Below are 20,527 nucleotides of genomic sequence, written 5' to 3'. Positions count from 1 at the left end.
ATAGAAACCAGGTTTAATTTCATTGTCTTAAGGATGGTGGTAGGGATGGAAAATATTGACTCTGAGAACTGCCCATCTTACTGTTAGATAATCTGCATATTGTTCAGTGATTTGCTCAAGTGAATATTCCCTCCAGATCTTTGTGGAGAGCAACTTCAGAGTTTCTCCGAATTGTTGCTGATGCGGTAAAGGCACGGGCATGATCTTTGTTTGGGCTACATTTGTTACTCTCCCTTGGTTACAAGCTTTACCCTTTTACCCTGTGGATTTGGACATGGACCAGGGAGGTTAGGACATGGTGCGTGTTATCTAGTTGGGACATGGAGAAGTGTATAAAACCAATGAGGAGACAAGCTAGTAATTTACTCCATGGTTCTTACTGATACAGAGAACAGGGAAGGGACTGGAGCAGCCAGTGCAGTCTGTCTGGAAGTAGACTTTGAAATAGCCCTTCAACATTGGCTTAGTGGGATACAGGGATGGGGCCGGGGAGAAGGGGGTGGAGGAGGACATCACGTCAGGTGAAGAGGACACATCCGTGAGGAAAAGAGAAAGAAGTGGGCCTGGTGTGTGGGAGCAGACAGACAGACACAGGATGCTAATACTGACGATGAGGAGAGAGCAAGAGGCCACGTGAAGAAGAAACTTATCCCAGCCTTCTTGGTTTGGATTTTTACTTTGCATCCTGACTTTGTATATTATTATTATTTTTTTTAATTGAGCAATTTTTTTAAATGTTTATCTTTGAGAGAGAGAGACAGAGCGTGAGCAGGGGAGGGGCAGAGAGACAGAGAGACACAGAATCCCAAGCAGGCTCCAGGCTCTGAGCTGTCAGCACAGAGCCCGACTCAGGGCTTGAACTCAAGAATTGCGAGATCATGACCTGAGCCAAAGTCGGATGCCCAACCGACTGAGCCACCCAGGTGCCCCTGGTTTTTTTATGTTTGTTTATTTTTGAGAGAGAAACAGAGCATGAGGGGGGGAGGGGCAGAGAGAGAGGGAGACACAGAATCCGAAACCGGCTCCAGGCTCTGAGCTGGCAGCACAGAGACCGACGTGGGGCTCGAACACACGAACCATGGGATCATGACCTGAGCTGAAGTCAGATGCTCAATTGACCAAGCGCCCGACTTTGTATATTCTTAAGCAAGCGAAATGACCTGGAGTCTATAGTCTATGAAGTTTAGATTTTACTGAAGTCTGGACTGCAGGATGAGGAGGTTGGAGTAAAGACCACTTGCTTGGAGGTTTTCATAATAATCTGGTTGTAAGTGTTGACATCAGAGTGGATCAGAAAAACATCATAGGTGCAGGTAGACCTTAGAAGATTGAAGAGAAGGGAAGACTAATCAATTCAACACACAGTTTTAAGCATTTGATGGTTTTGGCGTAACTGTTCTTTGGTAGGAGACTGGAGTCATTGACAGAAATAGGGAATTTGGAGGGAAAGGACAATTTCTGGGTTAGGGGGTGGGATGTTTTACTTTGTGGCATGTGATGTAGTACCTGGACCTCTGAGTCGAGGTGTCCTGTAAACATTCATCAGGGACTGGGCTGTCCCTAGAGCCAAACTGACTCAGTGGACATGTGCCCCTCATGCTAAGGACAGAATTTGGTTCAAAACTCTACACTAACTTGTTCCATCTGTGCTTTTGAAAACTGTATTGTCTTTTGCCTGTTAGGTCATTATTGTTCTTTAGATAGAAGCTTTTACATTCCACTGATGTTTAACCCCCTGGCCCTAGAGATGTTTGTTTATTATGCACCTGCTGTTGTTAGTCGCTGTGGCAATAGGTTGTTAACCACTTAAAGCCAGGAGGGCTGCTGGTGGAATTCCACTCTGCACACGCTCAGCTCCCAAACTCCAGGTGTCTGCCTCCAACCGACTGCCTAATATCAGCATTTCTCGCTGGCTCCTCAGACTCGCCTCATCTAAAACCGAGTCCCTTAGGTGTCTCTTCCCAGACTTATTTTCATCTTCGTTTCCTTCTCTTTCCAGTCTCCCCTGGGTTCCTTGCAACCCCCGGCTCCCGCACTCACCTCTCACTGGCCTCCCTGCCCCTAGGCTTATCTCGTTCTAGGAGATCTTCCGTGGGCTGTGGTTACCTTTAACAAACACAGACCAGCTTGTGTCACTCTTCTGGATAGAGTATTTTTACTGGTTTCAAGTTGGCCTGTAGGAGTTTGAAGTGTGTAGAAGACCAGAGGTTGCCCTTGCTGCGTGACTCCAGCCACTTCCCAGTAGAGCTCTGTTTTCCCCTATGTCCACTGATAAACGCTCCCCTTCCTCCTCTCATTGGTGAACTACTCAGCCTGCGGGCCATAGTTCTGAGGGCCGCTTTGCTTACACAGCCCACCCCAGCTCTACCACAGGGCATTGTGTATCTTGGCCTGTCCACTATTAGCATGGGAGCCCTTCGAAGGCATGAGTTGTGATCCTTCATCTTTTGACACTTTCCCACTGTGGTGATCTTTGTTTTTAATGTGCTATAATTACCTGGACCTGTGGTTGGAAAGGCTACAGTGAAACACTCCGTGTGGCAAAACTTTCTCGAGCCCGTGCTGTGTCTCAGCCACTTCTCTCTTGCTGGTTGTAGAGTACACAGTTCCTTCAGAAAGTGGTTTGGCAGACATGCATCACTTAGAACCAATAATAGGAAAAAACATTATGCTAAGACATGTTTATTACATTGTCCTATTATTGGGATGTCTAGTGACAAGGAAATAGTTAAATTTGACATCCAAGGAATGGCCTGTTACATAAAAAGAATGCTTTCTAAGTGTGAATAACTCAAGAAATGTTAAGTAGAAAAAAAATCAATATCCAAAATTCTTAGATGATGTGACCACAAGTATATAAAAAGTTCAAAGGAAAAAAAGTGAGAGAAATACTAAGATTGTATGCGTGGAGGAGAGTTTTGAATAATGTTTTCGTATTGTGGTATATTCTAGATGTTTGAAAATGAATTAGTTATTGGATAAAGGGTTGTTATCCAAAATCTATACAGGACTTATCCAACTCAACACCAAAAAAAAAAAAAAAAAACCCCAAATAATTCAGTAAAGAAATGAGATGGGCAGAAGACATGCATAGACACCTTTCAAAGAAGACATTCAGATGGCTAACAGACACATGAAAAATTGCTCAACATCACTCATCATCAGGGAAATACAAATCAAAACCATGATGAGATACCACCTCATGCCTAGCAGGATGGCTAAAAGTAACAACTCAGGCAACAACAGATGTGGGCAAGGAGGAGGAACCCTTTTGCACTGTTGGTGGGAATGAAAACTGGTGCAGCTACTCTGGAAAATAGTATGGAGGTTGCTGAAAAAATTAAAAATAGAACTACCCTACGACCCAGCAACTGACTACTAGGTATTTATCTAAAAGATAGAAAAATGCTGATTCGAAGGAGCACATGCACCCCAGTGTTTATAGCAGCACTATCAACAATAGCCAAATTATGGAAAGAGTTCACATGTCCCTTGACTGGTGAATGGATAAAGAAGATGTGGCGCACACACACACACACACACACACAGACACACAGACACACAGACACACACACATATATATATATATACAGTAGAATATTACTCAGCAATCAAAAAGAATGAAATCTTGCTATTTGCACAACGTGGATGGAACTAGAGTGCATTATGCTAAGTGAAATAAAACAGAGAAAGATATCATATGATTTCACTCATATGTGGAATTTAAGAACCTAAACAGATGAACATAAGGGAAGGAAAAATAAGATAAAAAGAGGGAGGCAAACCATAAGAAACTCTTAAATACAGAGAATAAACTGAGGGTTGATCGGGTTGCAGGGGATGGGCTAAATGGGTGAAGGGCATTAAGGAGGACACTTGGGATGAGCACTGGGTATTGTATGTAAGTGATGAATCACTGGGTTCTACTCCTGAAACCGATACTACAGTGTATGTTAATTAACTTGAACTTAAATAAACAAATTTTAAAAAATAAAATGAATGTCACTTAATGATAGTGACAACAGCATCAGCAAAAGCTAACTAGATGCTTCTCTGCTTTTTTGGATATTACATCTTAAAAATTTCTGGTTTCCCCCCCTACAGTTTGAAGATCTGAACACAGTTGCTGAGTGTCTGTTTTCTCTGGTCAATGGTGATGACATGTTTGCGACCTTTGCTCAAATACAGCAGAAGAGCATCTTGGTGTGGCTGTTCAGTCGCCTGTATTTATATTCCTTCATCAGCCTTTTTATATATATGATCCTCAGCCTGTTCATTGCACTTATTACAGATTCTTATGATACCATCAAGGTAAGTAATCTTTGCTGCCAAAAAATGACTACAAATTCTGTCTCGATTGGGACGTAGGAAAATACTACACTTTTTACTTAAAATAGGACAATAGTATTTTGATTTTGAGGCTTTGTGGAAAAGAAACTTTTTAGGTGTTGGAAGTTTATTTTTTATTTTTATTTTTTTAATGTTTTATTTATTTTTGAGACAGAGAGAGAGAGACAGAGTGTGAGCAGGGGAGGGGCAGAGAGTGAGGGAGACACAGAATCTGAAGCAGGCTCCAGGCTCTGAGCTGTCAGCACAGAGCCTGATGCAGGGCTTGAACTCACAAACTGTGAAATCATGACCTGAGCCGAAATCGGATGCTTAACTGACTGAGCCACCCAGGTGCCCCAATTTTATTTTATTTTTTAAAGTTTATTTCCTTATTTTAAGAGAGACTTAGAGAGTGCAAGTGGGGGAGGGGCACACAGAGGTGGGGACAGAGGATCTGAAGCAGGCTCTGTGCTGACAGCAGAAAACCCGATGTAGGGCTCAGGCTCATGAACCGTGAGATCATGACCTGAGCTGAAGTCAGAAGCTTAACTGACTGAGCCACCCAGGTGCCCCTGGAAGTTAATTTTAAGTATACATTTAGGGCATTGTCCCTGTTGCCCTGACCAGGGTGGGTGGGTTTAGAAGTGTGCTGAAAGAGAGAAAGGAAGTGGGTCGGGATGGGCCGAGCATGGTAAATCACATAGTTGGGCTGTCCGTGTTGGCAATGGCAGGTACAGGTGTACCTGCCTGTTCTGGAACTTGAGCTTTTGAATAAGTTTGAGTGATGAGGGGTGACTGCTGTCATGACAGCCTGTCCAGATATGGACACACTGCTAACACGGCATGACATAACCACGTGTGTGGTGCGAATTTCCTTTAAATCATGAAAACTGAGCCTTTTGTGACTGCTGAGCGTCCTAGCTTCTGAAGCCGTCCTGTGGGTTCTGTATCCTTTCAGACTGGACCTGTTTAACTGAGTTGTAGCTTGAAGTGAGCTCTGTGCTGCCTAGTGTGGCCGCACCTCCACAGCAGATGGTTGTGCTTGGAAAACCCTGTTTCAGGACCAGGGGTTCATGTCAGTGCCTTGGGGTTTTGTCCTCTTCCTAAGCCCTTCTCAGACTAATTCGGAGGAGGACAGTCTATTGGAAATGCTTCTGAGCACTCTGAGTATGGCGAGCTGAGCGCTCCCGTGGGAATGGTTGTTTGGCTGTAGCAGCAGGGCTGGGCATGGAGACAGGAACTGCGTACTCCTGCCCTGTGGGTTCCTGTCTTTGATGCGGCAGTGCCCCTGCCCCAGCGAGCGCGCCAAGCCTCGGTGACTTCAGTAAGCATGAGATGTGGGAAGACCCCTCTGCCTTCTCCCCCACCAAGTGACCAATTTCTACAAAAGTAGAGAAAATAGGGCACCTGGCCGGCTCAGTCGTTTAAGTGTCGGACTCTTGATCTCGGCCCAGGTCGTGATCTCGTGGTTCATGAGTTTGAGCCCCGTGTCGGGCTCTGTGCTGTTAGCATTGAGCCCACTTGGGATTCTGTCTCTCCCTCTCCCTGTCCTCACCACCCCACTTGTGTGCTGTCTCTCAAAATAAATAAATAAATAAACTAAAAAATAAAATAAAAAGTAGAGGAAATAGGGATTACTTCCCTGAGGGCTCTACATTGGCAGTGAGAGAAAGGGGAGGTCTTATCTGGTCTTAAAATTAGCATTAAAATTTTAGACTTTTGACTATTTCCTTCATTCCCTTTATTAACACACCCCTCCCTTGCCCAGCCATGGCTTTCTTTCTGGGGTTTTTGGATTGTTTTCCGTTCCCATGGTGGCCCTGGCTTAGCTTTCTGGGACTGACAGATTGATGCCTCACTGTTAATATCAGTTCTTGGATCGGAGCTAGCAACGTGGGAGAGTTTTATTTTAGCAAAGGTGGGTTTGATGTGTTGACAGAGGGAGCCATTTCTCATGCTCTGCAAATAAGGTAACAACATTATGTACTTTTTAAAGAAATACCAACAGAATGGATTTCCTGAAACGGACCTTCAGGAATTCCTGAAGGAGTGTGGTAGCAAAGAGAAGTATCAGAAAGAGGCCTCACCCTTCTTGTCCTGCATCTGCTGCCTGAGGAGGTCAGTATTGTGTTTAATCAGGTCTCCATGCTCCTGAGGTGATCTTCTCTGTGGCCTTAACAACGGGTTCTTCCAAGGTTTACCCTATTCTCAGAGATCAGCTTATTGTGGGAAATAATTCATCTTTCATTTTCTTTCCTCCCACTGAAACTGGCTTTAGAAATGAATTGTTTCTTACAAAACGGGGTAGAAAGCTACATGACGCGGTTGAAATCTCTAGGGAATATTATGAGACCCTAACGAGAAGGCCTGAGTTATGTCCGCTAACGTCGAGAAGGTGAACTCTGAGGTGGCCAAAGTAAGAGGTCAAAACTTTTATTTTTAGGAGGGGAGCTCTAGGAATGTCCACGGCCTTTCCCTTTCCACAGTATTTGGTATAAATAACCTTTCTTGAGCTGAGCAGAGAACCTGCTTGAGAGGAGGCTGTGCATAGCTTTGGTTGGGAACACATATCAGTAGCTCTACATCGACCAACTGTGCTTTGCTGGCATTCGGCAGGACACTTATGCAAATGGTCTACACCTCAGTGGCAAAGCATCCACTTAGTGGTTTGGGGGTAAAAATAGGGGTCACATGAGGATAGTTTTCTTAATTGTGCCCTTATTTATTTTCCTCTGTAGTCACAGGTGGGGTTGTTGACTGAAAATATCCCCTACCCATGTTTTTCGAGAAGAAATCTCTAAATCAAATTCCTGAAGGGAGATGGAAGAACATAATTGCTACTTTAAACCACAGGATGTATTTTCTGTTAATCGATTCATACCGCATCTTGGGATTTGAAATGATTATGAGTGAGCGTTTCCAAAGAATGTCTGGTAAATATGAAATGAAGTCTTCTGAGAAAAGTTCAGTTTTTTAAAATCACATTTCTTCCCTCTCAGAGCATTAAATTGTTGCCATGGAAGCTGGGATAAAGGGAAATTAATTTTCTTAATAGGCAGTGGCTTCCTAAGAGGCACCTTATGTAAGGAAAATCTCTCAAAGTTGTCTTTTCCAATGTGTATTTAACTGTAAAGAAAAAATCATCATTAGAGAATGTAATTGTGAATTCTGGAAAGTAACCGATAAGTTTTTGGTACTTGATTTTTGGACTTTGGTGTGCATCACAAAAGCCACAGGAGGATGTTAAATGTTTTCTTGTGCAGCCACATGGAATGAGCAAAAGGTTTAAGGGAAGGACTAGAAAACGTCTTGGTCGGATTGGGTCTGAGAACTGAGAAGAATCAATATCAGCAGACGGTCCACTGTATGGCATGCGAGGGCCTGTTGAGAAGATGCCTGCTTCACAGGAGGGTCTGCTCATCATGACAAATGAAAGAATTCAGTGGACTGAGGGAGTCTACCAAGGAAGTCAGCTGAAGAACTAAAATGTTGAGAGTTTTGAAAAAAGAGGCTATCAAAAATAAAACCAGAAGTGGTTGTTACCGAAGATGGTCATGGGTGAAGTCAGCTGGAGAAGTTTTAGTTGAATAATCAGATCAAAGCTTGATCTGATTGGACTCCAGGCCAATTGGGATGGACCCTACAGAGAGTAAATGAAGGTCATGGGACTGATGCCGGAAATGGATGGTCCTGGGGCCATGAGAATAAATGATGACTTTGACTCCATCAAAAAGTACACCTGGAGGTGTTAAAGGTTAGGAACCTAAGAATGGTAGAAATTGAGGAAGGCCGTAAAGGGAGAGTAAATATTAGAGAGAGACTTCACTGAGGGAATGTGGGGAGTAAGGGCATCAAAAATATTGGTGTGTAGGTCCCCTTTCTGGTGCCTATCACTGACACCCCCAACTGACAGCTCCGTCTCCTGCAGAACACAGATGGGGGTCACTTTTTTAATCAAACAGGTCCGGCAACCACAAAAGACTGATTTTCCTTCAAATTGTTGACAGAGTCTCTGGACTGATCATCAGAACACCTGGCTTTCTGTTTTGGACCCTTCTGGTTACCAAATGTGTCCCATGATCTCTCCTTAACCTCTTGGTCCTTCCAGTGCCATCAGAGTACAACAGATGACCTCTGAAACCAGGTCTCATGTGATGTGATTCTTTGGAAAGCTATACCTGGTTGGACAAATACAGAATTAAGCTTTCCCCTTCACTGCAGCAAAGGGGAAAATCTGTTGTAGCCATTGAGTAGCCAATTGTAGCCATATGTTGTTGTCATGTGACAAAGCCATTGCTTTGTCAATGAAAGGAGATGCAGGGTCCTTTTACATGGACAACTCCTCAGAATTGCCAAAAGCATCTAGTCAAACCAAAAATAATGTACATTGACCTTCTTACCTTTTCTTCTTCTTATATGTCGAACTCAGTGTGTCTATAACCTATGCATGCCTGACTGCAGAGTATTCCTATTCCATCCCACAGATTCTGAAATCATTGTTTTCTCTTTCCTCCTTCCCCTTTCTGATACAGGAAAGGAAGTGATGACCACTTGGTACTTATGAACTAAAATCTTCCTGCTAAAGATAATCAAGTTTCAGGCCTCTTTACCCTGTGACAATGCAGAGGGCCCCAAACAGCTCGGACCAGCACTTCCAAAAATACTGACTTATTTAACTGTGGAGCAGGAAAGAGGACTGTTAGCTGGTTGAACACAACTGAAATTCCAAAGTTCCTTTTATAAACTTGGATGATGAAGCATAGACCACGGTCAACTACTGGGCATTAGTGCAATGGAGCAGTGATAATGAAATTCTGCGTTGACCTTTTAACTTCTGACATCACAATGTTGGGATGGAAAAAAAAAAAATCACATTTCAAAGTGTGCCAAAAACAGTGGCACCTAAAGCCATGCATTGAAAGATATGCGTTAATCATTCAATAAGGGTTTGTTTTAAAAGTGATTTGGGGTTCGAAGACATTTGCTAATTCATGGTGTGTACAGAAATGAAGTTGGTTCCAACACTCAGTTAGAAATTGCAAGGTGGAGAACTATTAAGACAATTAAAGAACACACTTAAATCAACAAAAAGACCATCTTGGCCTGTTTTCCTATGTTTGTTTGTTTTCCAGCATGACAGGAAGCAACTGTTGGCATGGTGGGATGAACCATGGGGTTCAGTGGGTTGGTTCAGTGGGATGAACTGGAAACAGTCATTTGTACACCTTGTCACTTGTGCTATTGTTGATTATACATACATGACATGGAAGTGAAGGGTAGCAATGGTCACTCATTTTAACAACTGAACTCCACTATGGTGGCAATTTGCCCTTGTCAAGCAAGGAAAGATGGTATTTTTTTCCCAAATAAATTTATTTTTATCACAACAAGTGGAGTTCCTGCTTTTTGTTTTTTTTAATGTAGTATTTCTTAATATCTACCTAGCGCAAAATTCAGATCACATCTCTATGACCTATCTGGTCTCCAGAAGGGGTTTCTCACTTTCTTAAAAGCAATGAAGGAGATATAGGGGTTAGTATATAGAAGTTATCCGATAAATGTTTATGATAATAACTTGAGATTAAGATTACTTCATGTATGGATTTATTTTGTACTTTTGTATTTTAAATTTATTAGAGAAGAACAGAATTGGAATCAAGCAGAACCCTCATCCCAATGCTCTCCCTCTTTTTTCCCTGCCCTTCCCTGTCAAGCCCCTACCAGATTTTCTTTCTCATACCCCTTTTCTCTCCCCTTGTCCCCACATTTTCTTCATGTGCCTGCACCAAACCTAGCCCAGGAAAATCATTCACTTAATACCATTAAAACTTGTAGATAAATGACTCATGTCTATACACAGAATACTTTGCTAAAATGACCATCTTAGCTCTTCCAAAAAATGTCAAGAGTTATATTCATCTTTTAAACTGAGGATTATTTAACTGGCGCTTCTAGGGTCATTCCCAACACTCCCGAATCAGGTGTGCAATCCAATCACTTACTGACTTCTGAGTATACCCCCAGTATTTGGTTTGTCTCTGAATAGAATTGCTGTTAAAGCCCTTCTGTAATCTGCAGCTGTGACTACCATTTGAATAGAAGATTAATGATGGTCTTTCATGCTTGCGTTTTCTTTTATTGGCTTTCATGTTGCCTTTTATTTCTTTTCTCCCTAGCTGGACAAAACACTTTCAGGGAGAAAAATCTTTCTCAAGGTTACCCTATATCTGTGGAAACATTGTTTTCTCTCTTTTTACTAATTGTAAACAATTGTCATTTCACCAACTGTATTATCTGTTTGGGTTTTATTGAACAATGTTGTTCTCGTAACTGCTTAATGGACACATCTGGGACAAACCATTTTCTCTTCTACCTAGGCCTCTACTTGGAGAGTGCACCGTGAAAGGTAGGAGACATGTTCTTTCTGGTTTTGCTGGTTTCATTCCGGGATCTCCAACTTACTAGAATGTACCCCGTTGGCTTGCAGTGCACCCCCAAAGCCAGAGACAACAGCCCTGAGCTTGTTGACTTGGGGTGGTAGAGAAGAGCATGGGCATGGGAGCCATCTGGACAGACTCAGGTGAAAGTCCAAGCTTACCCTGTAGCTTTGTGGCCTTGGGCAAGTTACTTTTTGCTTCTAAATGATGATGATACACCTCAACTGTGGGATTCGCATGTAAGTCAGGTAACTCAGGCAAACTTGGCATTGACCTGGCATTGAAATGAAACCTGAGCCGTTCTTTCCTTTTGATTTTTCTGTCACGTTTATAAGTAGGTTCCATGGGACTAGGGAATAGTAAAGATTTAGCCTACATCCCTTCTTCCTGGACTCCTGTTCTCCTACTGAGTCTCCTTGGACGGATCATACAGGGCTTCAGTTTCCTCATCTGTAAAATGGGGACTGTGCGGATTGAGTGAGTGAAATATGAAGTGTATAGAACTCGGCATGACTCGGGAGTGCATGGTAAATAGTAGATCTTTAAGAAGCTTTTCCTAGCACAGTCTACAAATGTACAGATCTATTTACCTGGGCTGGCCGGGAAAATATTTTGTAGTGAGCTTACTATACACTTTTGGTGGACTTTGTTCCAGTTAGGGCTCTGAGTGTGTAAATATCCCGTATGCAGCCATGTGCTAGAGGCAATGATCAATTCAGCAGCTGTCAGAACTCACAGTTGTGCAGAAGTGGAGCAGATGAGCAACCTAAATGCCCTTCCATCGGGGGCAAAGCTGTCAGTCCTGATGGAGGGTTAAAGTCACTGAGGTGCACAAGCTGTCACAAACCTCCAGTGCCTTCACTCTCAGCGAGCCCTTCTGTCCTCTGCTAGGAGCCCACTGCCCTAACCAAATTTTTCAGAAGGTGCGAAGTATAGGCTAGCTTGCTTCTAGGCCACCGTGGAGGACGTGGGATGGCAAATGCAAAAGGGTGAGAGGAGGTTTTTCGGAGAAGCTCTTCAGGAGATTCCAGTCACTGCCCCCAAACCCTGCTGAGGGCCCATATCATAACAAGGGTGGGAGGGCCCCTTGGCTGTGCGGAGGCCTACGCTCAGAATCTCAGGTTGAGGAGAAGCACAGCACCCCAGCTTCTCACCCCAGGGACAAATAGCCAGTCACCTTCCAGTGCCTGAGGGCCTCCTGTAAAAGTGGCCCAGCACTGTCACTGATGGTCAGGGGCCCCGGAGTCACTAGGGAAGTATGTTCGGTGAACTGCTGCTGTGGTCTCGGCCATGGATTGCTCCTGCCAGTATAAAGACCTGTGATGTTTAAAGATATGACTCCGGTTCCCTGAAGAATTCACCTGGGGCCGCCACTTATCACAGGAACTTTGGATGACTCACCCTCACTTTACTACTAATCAGCTTCACCTTTACTTTCATGTAAGTTGAGCAAACTTTATTTTGCTCCTCCTCACTTAAAGTTTGGACTCTCACCCATAACGCTGAGTCTCTCTACCAAGTCCAGAAGTTCACACTACTTGTAAAACATACATGAAGCAGCTCTTGTGGGACAGAGTGATTGAGGACCTCACAGATGAACCCCCAAGCGTGGTGTTCAGACATTAGGCCCTTAAGCGAGGGCAGTGAACTACAGGCATGGGAAAGGGAACATGATGCAGTGAGTTGGAGCAAATGCTGAACACTTCTGCTTTCCCATTCCTTCCACTTGAGATACTTGATACTCATGCTATGCAGCTTTGTGGCTGTGTGACCTATGCATTCACAAAGGACCCCACACCTGGCTTCATGCTTCGCCCTCACAGTCTTGCAATTCTTAATGTTTTTCGAACAGCCCCCCCCCCCCAAGTCATGTAGTAAATTCTCATGGTAGTACAGTGTAACTCATTGATGATCTCAGTGATTAAAGCATGGCCTTTTAGACAAAGGCTAGGAGCCCAGTGTCATACTTAGTTTATAAAACAATTGAAATTTTACAAAAGGAAAGAGTGAACCTGAGTTGGAGTGGCTTTTACACTGATGTGAGTGATAATCTAGTTGTGTTTGTGGGATGAGGTGAGCTTAGGGTCCTCCACTCTGCCATCTTCCTCAGAAGTCTCTAAAGTAGCTTTTTTTTTTTTTTTTAACTAGGCTCCATACCCAACATGGATCTTGAACTCACAACCCTGAGATCAAGAGTTGGATACTCTAATGACGGAGACAGCCAGGCATTCCTAGAGTGGTGATTTTTTTTTTGAGTTTATGCATTTTGAGAGAGAGAGAGCATGTGCAAGAGCACACACGAGCAGGGGAGAGGTGGAGAGGGAAAGACAGAATCCCAAACAGGTGCTGAATCACCAGCACAGAGCTCTGCATGGGGCTCGATCTCACAAACCATGAGATCATGACCTGAGCCAAAACCAAAGTCAGATGTTTGACTGAGTGGCTCTGGCCTACTGCTTATCTCACAAAGATGGAGATTAAACTTCTGTAGTTGGTGGTGTTGGTCAAGGTTGTTTCCATGTTGCATTGGTGGGTTGGATGCTGGGCTGCTCACCTTTCTCCCCATGCCTCATTTTCTTATCTCCATTTCATGTTTTTCCATTGACAGAGTCAGGGTAGTTCATCCTCTAAACTCAAGTTATGTTTGCCCAGTTACCATATGTCCTGTGACCTTGCCCAGCAAAGTCCCGTGGGACCTGCTCCACATACTAAGCAATCAGATGCTCTTTCCAAGCTCTTTGCAGCCATTTGCTGTTAGAATGAAGGGCCTGTCTTTGAATGAGAAGCTGTAGGATTGTTAAACATGCTGTGTGTTGGAGAAAATAACATATTAGCACTGGGAAGACATCAAGATGGACCAAATCTCAAAATAGACATTCAAGTTGTTAGGGAAAACAATACAACTTATGGCTGTTCTACCATGGGCTCGTTTACAGCAGATGCCGCTGCAAACCAGTGGGTAAAAATGGTGGCAAATGTCTCTCTTGCCATCTGTCTCTGCCAGAGAACCAGGGAGTGAATGAGAAGCTAAATTAGTCACATACAACATTTCCACACCATCTTGTATAACAAGGACAGCAAAACTCTGACTTCTTAAAGACCCCTGGGAGCTATTGGCTGTGGTGAATGGGAGAGACAATTTATTAGGGTGATGTATGTTTCTTAGTTTCTAATGATACATAAATTATCCCATGAGCCATGATACATATGGTTTAAAGAGAATTTTAAATGAAAGCAATTTTTTTTCTAGCAACACTAATTGCCTAGCGGCAGTAAATTACTCATCCCCCGCTGCCTGTGGGCTGTGGTCATTATTCTCTCCTCGAGGTTGAGCCGATGTCCCCCAAGAGGAATGTTTGCTTTGACAAAGTGAATTTACATCCTCACTTGTGAGCCTGCCATGCTGGGTCTACCAGAGGAGAGAGTATTAATAATGCCATTTGGACCTAGCACCCTGTGTTTGTGCCATCCTGCATGTGTTATCTATGCTAGCAGGACAGTGAGTTGGGTCTTAGCTCTTGGTTGCCTTTGGGGGAAAATCAGGGAGCTGTTATCAATATTTAATTTTCTCCAGCTCGGGGGTTTGAGAGGTAGATTTGGCTAATAAGCATGAAAGTTTCTTAGATGACAAGTTAAGCAAGGGACGTGCTAAGCACTGCTAATTTGGGGAAAGGAGATAATGACACGATGTGCAGATGGAAAAGGGTGATGCTGTTAAAGACCATTAATTCCTCATATATTTGTTGATTTCCAATACTGTGCTAGGTACCAAGGATGCAAGGAATGAATGCCATGGTCTCTGGCCCCAAGAGGTTTGGTGTCTAGTGGGAGAGACAATAACATACAAAGCAAGGATAGCACAAGGGCACCCCAAGTGCTATATAAGAGCAGAATAGCAGTAAGTTCTTGCCTTGTTAAGGAGAACTAGATGATGTTAACTGAGATTTGAATAATACATTGTGCTTGGCCAGATGGCCAAGGTGGGAGTGGGATTGGGGTAGGGCTTTCTGGATAAAAGCAATGATAGAACAAAAGCATGGACATCTGAGGGAGAAGCAAGCCAGTTAAGAAAAATGTTTTGGGGTGGTTAAAATGTGGGTCATGTACTGAGGAAAGTAATAGAAGACAAGACCGAGAAGTGACAGGCAAGGTCACAGGGACTGTGAGCACCACGGGGAGCTACAAGACCAGAAAAGGCAGAACTGCGAAGGATAGATTAGAGTTGGGTGAGATAAGTAGGGAAATTAGTTACAAAACTGTTGCAATCATCCAGATAAAAACAACAAAACAGTGATGTCATTTCCCTGTAATTAAACACAAAGAAGAATTTGTGTGAAAACTGTCGCTAAGGAATATACCAGATCTCACGTATGTGTTTTATCTATCTGTGTGTGTGTGTATTTTTTTTTCTTTCTTTCTCAAAAGACATTTCTGCTAAATACCCTGTCATTTTCTTGTGAGTTCATGCTTTTGGACTATGCATTTAGGGGGGAAGGTCTCTTTTCATAACTCCTATTACAGAGAAATACATTTATTAGGCTGAATGGCTTTAATGCATATTTCTATCACAGCAGGATGGTAGGAAACCCCATTAAGAGTCTTCTCACCTCCCAACACAGTCAGAGGAGCCCAGCTGGGCATCGGTGGTGAGGGAGAACGCTCAAAGATTGGCAGGCTGATCATGGATCTATGCCCAAAGGGGTACAGTGGGCAGCTGGCACAGACTATATGCTCAGAGGCCAAACCATGGTCTTAAGACAATGCACACCAGCACCGTGACCCTGGGTGACCAGCAGGACGCACTGTGGGGAAACTGCCACGCCCACATTCTTGGACAGTGAGGCCCCCCAACCCAAGTCTGATCTCTGGGGAAGGTGCACTGGAGCTGCCAGCCAGACTGATGTGGAGATTGCTTCCCATGTCCTTTCTTGAGCAGGTCTTGTTCCTGGAACAGACGGAGGAAGGGGTGAGTGGGTCGATGATGATTCTTCTACTAGAATTTTATTTCCCTGGCATAAATGGTTCCATAGTCCACCTGGAAAAGATGAACATAAGGGAAAGGGATGACGGGCAGATGAGGGGAGCTTGGGTGTGAGTGGCCGTGGCTAGTATGGTACTGACATGACGTCCCCTCTCTCATACTTTCTAGGCTTACGGGGGCCCTGACCTTTAACCCTTCTACAAAATACTCTGTTTAAGCCTCCTCATTTATAGGATTGAAACAAAAGAATTGGCATTTATTGTTCTGACTTAAATTTGAAGCGACCAAATGGGATAAAACTGAACGAAGTAACATTTCTTCCCCACTGGCCTTTTCAAAGAGTGGCAATTCACGTTCACAGCAGGCAGCTCAGAGGGTAAGTTATTGAGACAGAAATGGGCACAAACCAAATAAGCTAATATTATCAACCAGTATTATCAGGAATGTGTCTTAAAAAGATGATTATTCAGCACCTTACAACCATATAGCCAAGTAAATACCAAATGGATTAAAGATTTAAATGTGAAAAACTAAGCCTGTAAAGAACTAGAAAAAAATATAGATGAATATTGATCTGATCTAAGAAGCAGAGAAGGGCTTTCTGAGTTTAAAGCTATCAGTAAATCATAAAAGAAAAATCAAATGAATTTATTGCATGAAAATGAAAATTTTCAGAGAATTAAGGACGTAAACAAAATCTTAAAAGCATACTCAGAAGGAAAGAATTGCAGTCTATACAACTGGCTTAGTGTCCTTGCTGTGTGAGAAACCATTACAAATTCCTGGAGAGTGAGCCCCCAAAGGCACAAAATTTTCTGTGTCTCTGTGTTTCATGTGCACAGCAGGGTTCCTGGTGAGTAGCAAGCGTTCAAAAAATAGTATGTACTTTTGGGGCGCCTGGGTGGCGCAGTCGGTTAAGCGTCCGACTTCAGCCAGGTCACGATCTCGCGGTCCGTGAGTTCGAGCCCCGCGTCGGGCTCTGGGCTGATGGCTCAGAGCCTGGAGCCTGTTTCCGATTCTGTGTCTCCCTCTCTCTCTGCCCCTCCCCCGTTCATGCTCTGTCTCTCTCTGTCCCAAAAATAAATAAACGTTGAAAAAAAAATTAAAAAAAAAATAGTATGTACTTTAAAAGCTATATTTGGTTGAATGCCTACTATGTACATGTAGTATCACTACTCATTCCAGCAAACTTAACAACTTAGGTATCTGAATTTCCATTAAACCAAAGAGAAAACTGAGCGCAGAGTAGGGGGCAGAGCATGGCTTCAAATCTGGAGCTTCTGACCCCACAGTCCTCTCCCATCTTCCCTTCCTGCTGCCTGCCTTCTAAATAATGCTTGCTGAATGGAATGTAATGGCAGAAAATTAAGTTTAACCTGCTTAATGAGAAATGTGGCTTTTATTTTTAAACAACACCTTGTTAAGCAGCATTCCTTGAATTCACACAATGCTGGTGCTAATGGAAAATAATCTTATATCTTTGTAGGGGGAGTTGAAATCTCCATAGAAATTCCCAGCTCTAATACTAAATTGCCAAGTGATTTAGACAATTGGTTAAGCTGCTCCAAGCCTCAGAACCCTTATCTGTAACACAGGGATAATAAAATTGAGAATACAGAGAGGTTAAGTAACTTGTCCAAGGTCACATAACAGTAAGCACCAGAACTGGGACACAGACCCAGGCAGCCCATCTTTAGAGCTGAATAGTTCATAAGGTTGATGTAATGTCTAGGAGATAATGGATGTAAGCAAGCTTTGAAAAGGATAGACTGGACACATTGGTGAATGGAGGTGAAACTTAAGATTTTAAGCCGTGTGTGTGTGTGTGTGTGTGTGTGTGTGTGTGTAAGAATTATGAAAACCAAAGCTTGATAGAGATGTCTCAAATGTCTGGGTATGTCCTTCTTGAACTACTGTCTGTCTTTCAGTTGCTAGAGCTTAAAATGTGTGCTGGCAGACTGACCATCCCCTCGCTCCCACTCCCTCTACGTAAGCCAGTATGTTAATACTGACTAATGGATCAAAGTCAATATGCCCACAATTAGAATCTTAGCTAACGGTCTCCTTTAAAAAAAGAAAGAAAGAGAGAGAGAGAGAGAGAGAGAGAGAGAGAGAGAGAGAGAGAGAGAAAGAAAGAAAGAAAGAAAGAAAGAAAGAAAGAAAGAAAGAAAGAAAGAAAGAAAGAAAGAAAGAAAAAATGAAAATAAAGCAGATAATTGCATATAATGGGATGGAGTTTCTGGCAAGTGCCATAATGAATCCCCATAGCTGTGACTGAAATATGATAGCCACCCCATAAAACTTCGACTCAGCACCTCTGTCATCTTGCTGGCCAGAAGCCAGAACAGCCGCTGTTAACAACGTGTTTTAATATCTCTCATGTACTTTCCATGTCTCAGTTCAGTATTTGACCATTGACGAATTTGGTGGTTGTACCTGCAACTCAATTCATGTACCTTTCAGAAAATGTCCTTCATATTCTCTTTATCTCTAACTGACCTAATTTATTTTCCTGAGCCATTTGAGAGAAGGTTGCATATACTATGCCCCTTTGCCTTACTACACGAGTATATTTTTCCTATCAAGCATAGCCTCTTATATAATCACAGTACGATGATCAAATACAGGAAATTTAACATTTTAACATTGATACAACGCTTTTATCAAATCTTACAGTGCATAGTCCAATTGCATCCATTGTCCCAATAATGTTCTTGCGGGCATTCTTTTCCCTCTGTTACAGGATCCAATCCAGGGTCACTACTGAGTTTAGCTGTCATAGCTCCTTTAGTTTTCTTTCATCTGGAAAACCTCCTCAGCTTTTGTCTTTCGTGGCACTGAGATTTTTGAAAACGACTGGTCACTATTTACATGTAGCCCCTTAGTATGGATTTGTTGATGCTTTCTTATGATTAGAAATCAGGCTATGCATTTTTGGTGGACATACCACAGAAACATTGAAGTGTCCTCCCCGGGGTATTATATCCAGAGGCAGATATTATTGGTCTGTCCCTCAAGGGGTGATATTTACTGATTGCCCAGTGAGATGTTGTCAGGTCTTTCCATCACTGTGGTGGCCACAAAAATGCATGGTCTCACTCTCCTGCTCTGAGGAGCCTGCTGGCGGCTGCCTCAGCTGCCCTCCGCTCAGAATCTGCCCGCGCCTGCCTGGAGACGTGTTTTCCACCCACTGCTCAGGGCCAGTGAGGGGATGCAACAGTGGTCCTAGAGCTGGCTCGTTTCTGCCACGCAGGAGACCCCGTGCTGGACTTCCTATCAGGGTCACTGAATCCCTCTCAGACCTGGACTGTATCTAAGACTCTCCTACCCGACACTCCCCCTTTTCCTCCCTCCTTCGTGGGGTCAGACCCACACTGCAGCCCGACCGCCCTCCTGGCCTCCTCCAGCTTGCTCCCCATTTTCCCTCAGGGGAGCCACCCCACAAATTCTCTTGCATTTCTAGTCCCATCTTGGCAATCTGCCTCTTGGAGGGTCTGAAGTAACCCAAAGTAGTACCGGAAAAGATGGTTGAAAAAGGGGTGGTAAGGTGGGAGATTTGGGCCTGGTTTACTCATCCCTGGTGGGTGAAGAGCATGCTGTCCTGAGTGGTAGGTGGGGCATGAAGAGTCCCCAGTACAAGGCAGTGTCCCAGTTGCCAAGGATCTCCCTGGTGGTGACCTGGAAAAGTGTCCTGGTGGTGGGGACTGCCTTTGCAGCTGCAACGATCCAGGAGGATTCCAGCAATTAGAAGACATGGCAAAAGGGACGCTTACAAAGACCGTAGAGTTGTCTCATCGCTTCTAAGTTGATTGACACTCCACAGAGGGCTAAGAAACTGTGGGCTGAGCTCAAGTAGTTAAGACCAAGTGTGAGAGCAGAGGTCTTGGAGGTAGCCTACGTTGAGACCCTGATCCCCTGCAATGCAAGAGCACACAGACCGGGGCTGTAGACTGAGGACCTGTTTAGTAGACTTCCTTGCCCCTGTTTATTTATTTTTTAATATATAGGAGAAAATAGAGGCTTGGAGAGATGATACAACTCAGCTTTCTTCGCCCAGATTGCTGACGGGTCTGTCTACCTCCAACAGCATTTACACTTTCTGCCCATGGCTGTGTGTGGATCCATGGATTCTACAGAAGGAGAAGGCCACGGCTTTCTGGAGGGAACATCGCTGTAGCATATCCACTGCCTATCCTTGCCTCTTCCCCTCTTCACTACAGTTTTGACTGCATTGTTTTTCTTGCCGGAATCCTGTTATCGACCTCTAGAATTCAGCGTTACCTGCATAACAGTAATGGATCCCACTGTGAGAAGGCATAGCAAGATATTCTAGTCATGCTTACATGAACTGCAGAACCCATTATTTAGAAAAAGCATGTCCTCACACTAAATACTGAAGCGAGTTTTCCTTGTCTTTGGGTATACATGTAGCCATAGTTGTGTGTATGTGTCCGGTGAGAGAAAGGTAAACTCTGAAATCTGTTTTACTGGGCTATGATTTGCTAATATTAGTGTAAATATATAAATGGGAGTAGGTTTTACTCTTAAAGCACAATAACAGAAAATTGAGATTTTACAGGCATGTTCAGGAAATGGTGGGTAAGGCATTTTAATACTAACAATTCATCATAGGACCATGGATTCCTAGTGATGTCTTACATTTACATAATACTGAAAGGTTTGCAAAGGGCTTTCCCATATATTGTGTAGTTTTATCCTCATAATAACCCTGTACTAGGTAGAGCAAGTTTTATTATCCCTTTTTTTTATATAGGGGGAA

General features: G+C 43.5%; 2 protein-coding genes across 5 annotated transcripts in view; both read left to right on the top strand.

The window, feature by feature from the left end:
* Window positions 1–9,719, top strand: part of MCOLN2 (mucolipin TRP cation channel 2) — a 57,662-nt gene extending 47,943 nt beyond the window's left edge. For all 4 annotated transcript variants that reach the window (XM_019837340.2, XM_006934876.4, XM_019837342.3 and 1 more), the window contains exons 12-14: window positions 4,105–4,311; window positions 6,326–6,447; window positions 8,862–9,719. In XM_019837340.2, the coding sequence (XP_019692899.2) occupies window positions 4,105–4,311; window positions 6,326–6,447; window positions 8,862–8,898 (366 nt within the window). In that variant the 3' untranslated portion in view covers window positions 8,899–9,719. The remainder of the gene's footprint in view (window positions 1–4,104; window positions 4,312–6,325; window positions 6,448–8,861) is intronic.
* A 901-nt stretch (window positions 9,720–10,620) lies between these two features.
* Window positions 10,621–20,527, top strand: part of LPAR3 (lysophosphatidic acid receptor 3) — a 102,588-nt gene continuing 92,681 nt past the window's right edge. The window contains exon 1 of the mRNA XM_045036119.1: window positions 10,621–10,735. The gene's annotated coding sequence lies outside the window, so the exon portion shown is untranslated. The remainder of the gene's footprint in view (window positions 10,736–20,527) is intronic.

The sequence above is a fragment of the Felis catus genome, chromosome C1 (assembly GCF_018350175.1).
Source record: "Felis catus isolate Fca126 chromosome C1, F.catus_Fca126_mat1.0, whole genome shotgun sequence".
Taxonomy (NCBI): Eukaryota; Metazoa; Chordata; class Mammalia; order Carnivora; family Felidae; genus Felis; species Felis catus.
This window is presented reverse-complemented; position numbering and strand designations above follow the sequence as displayed.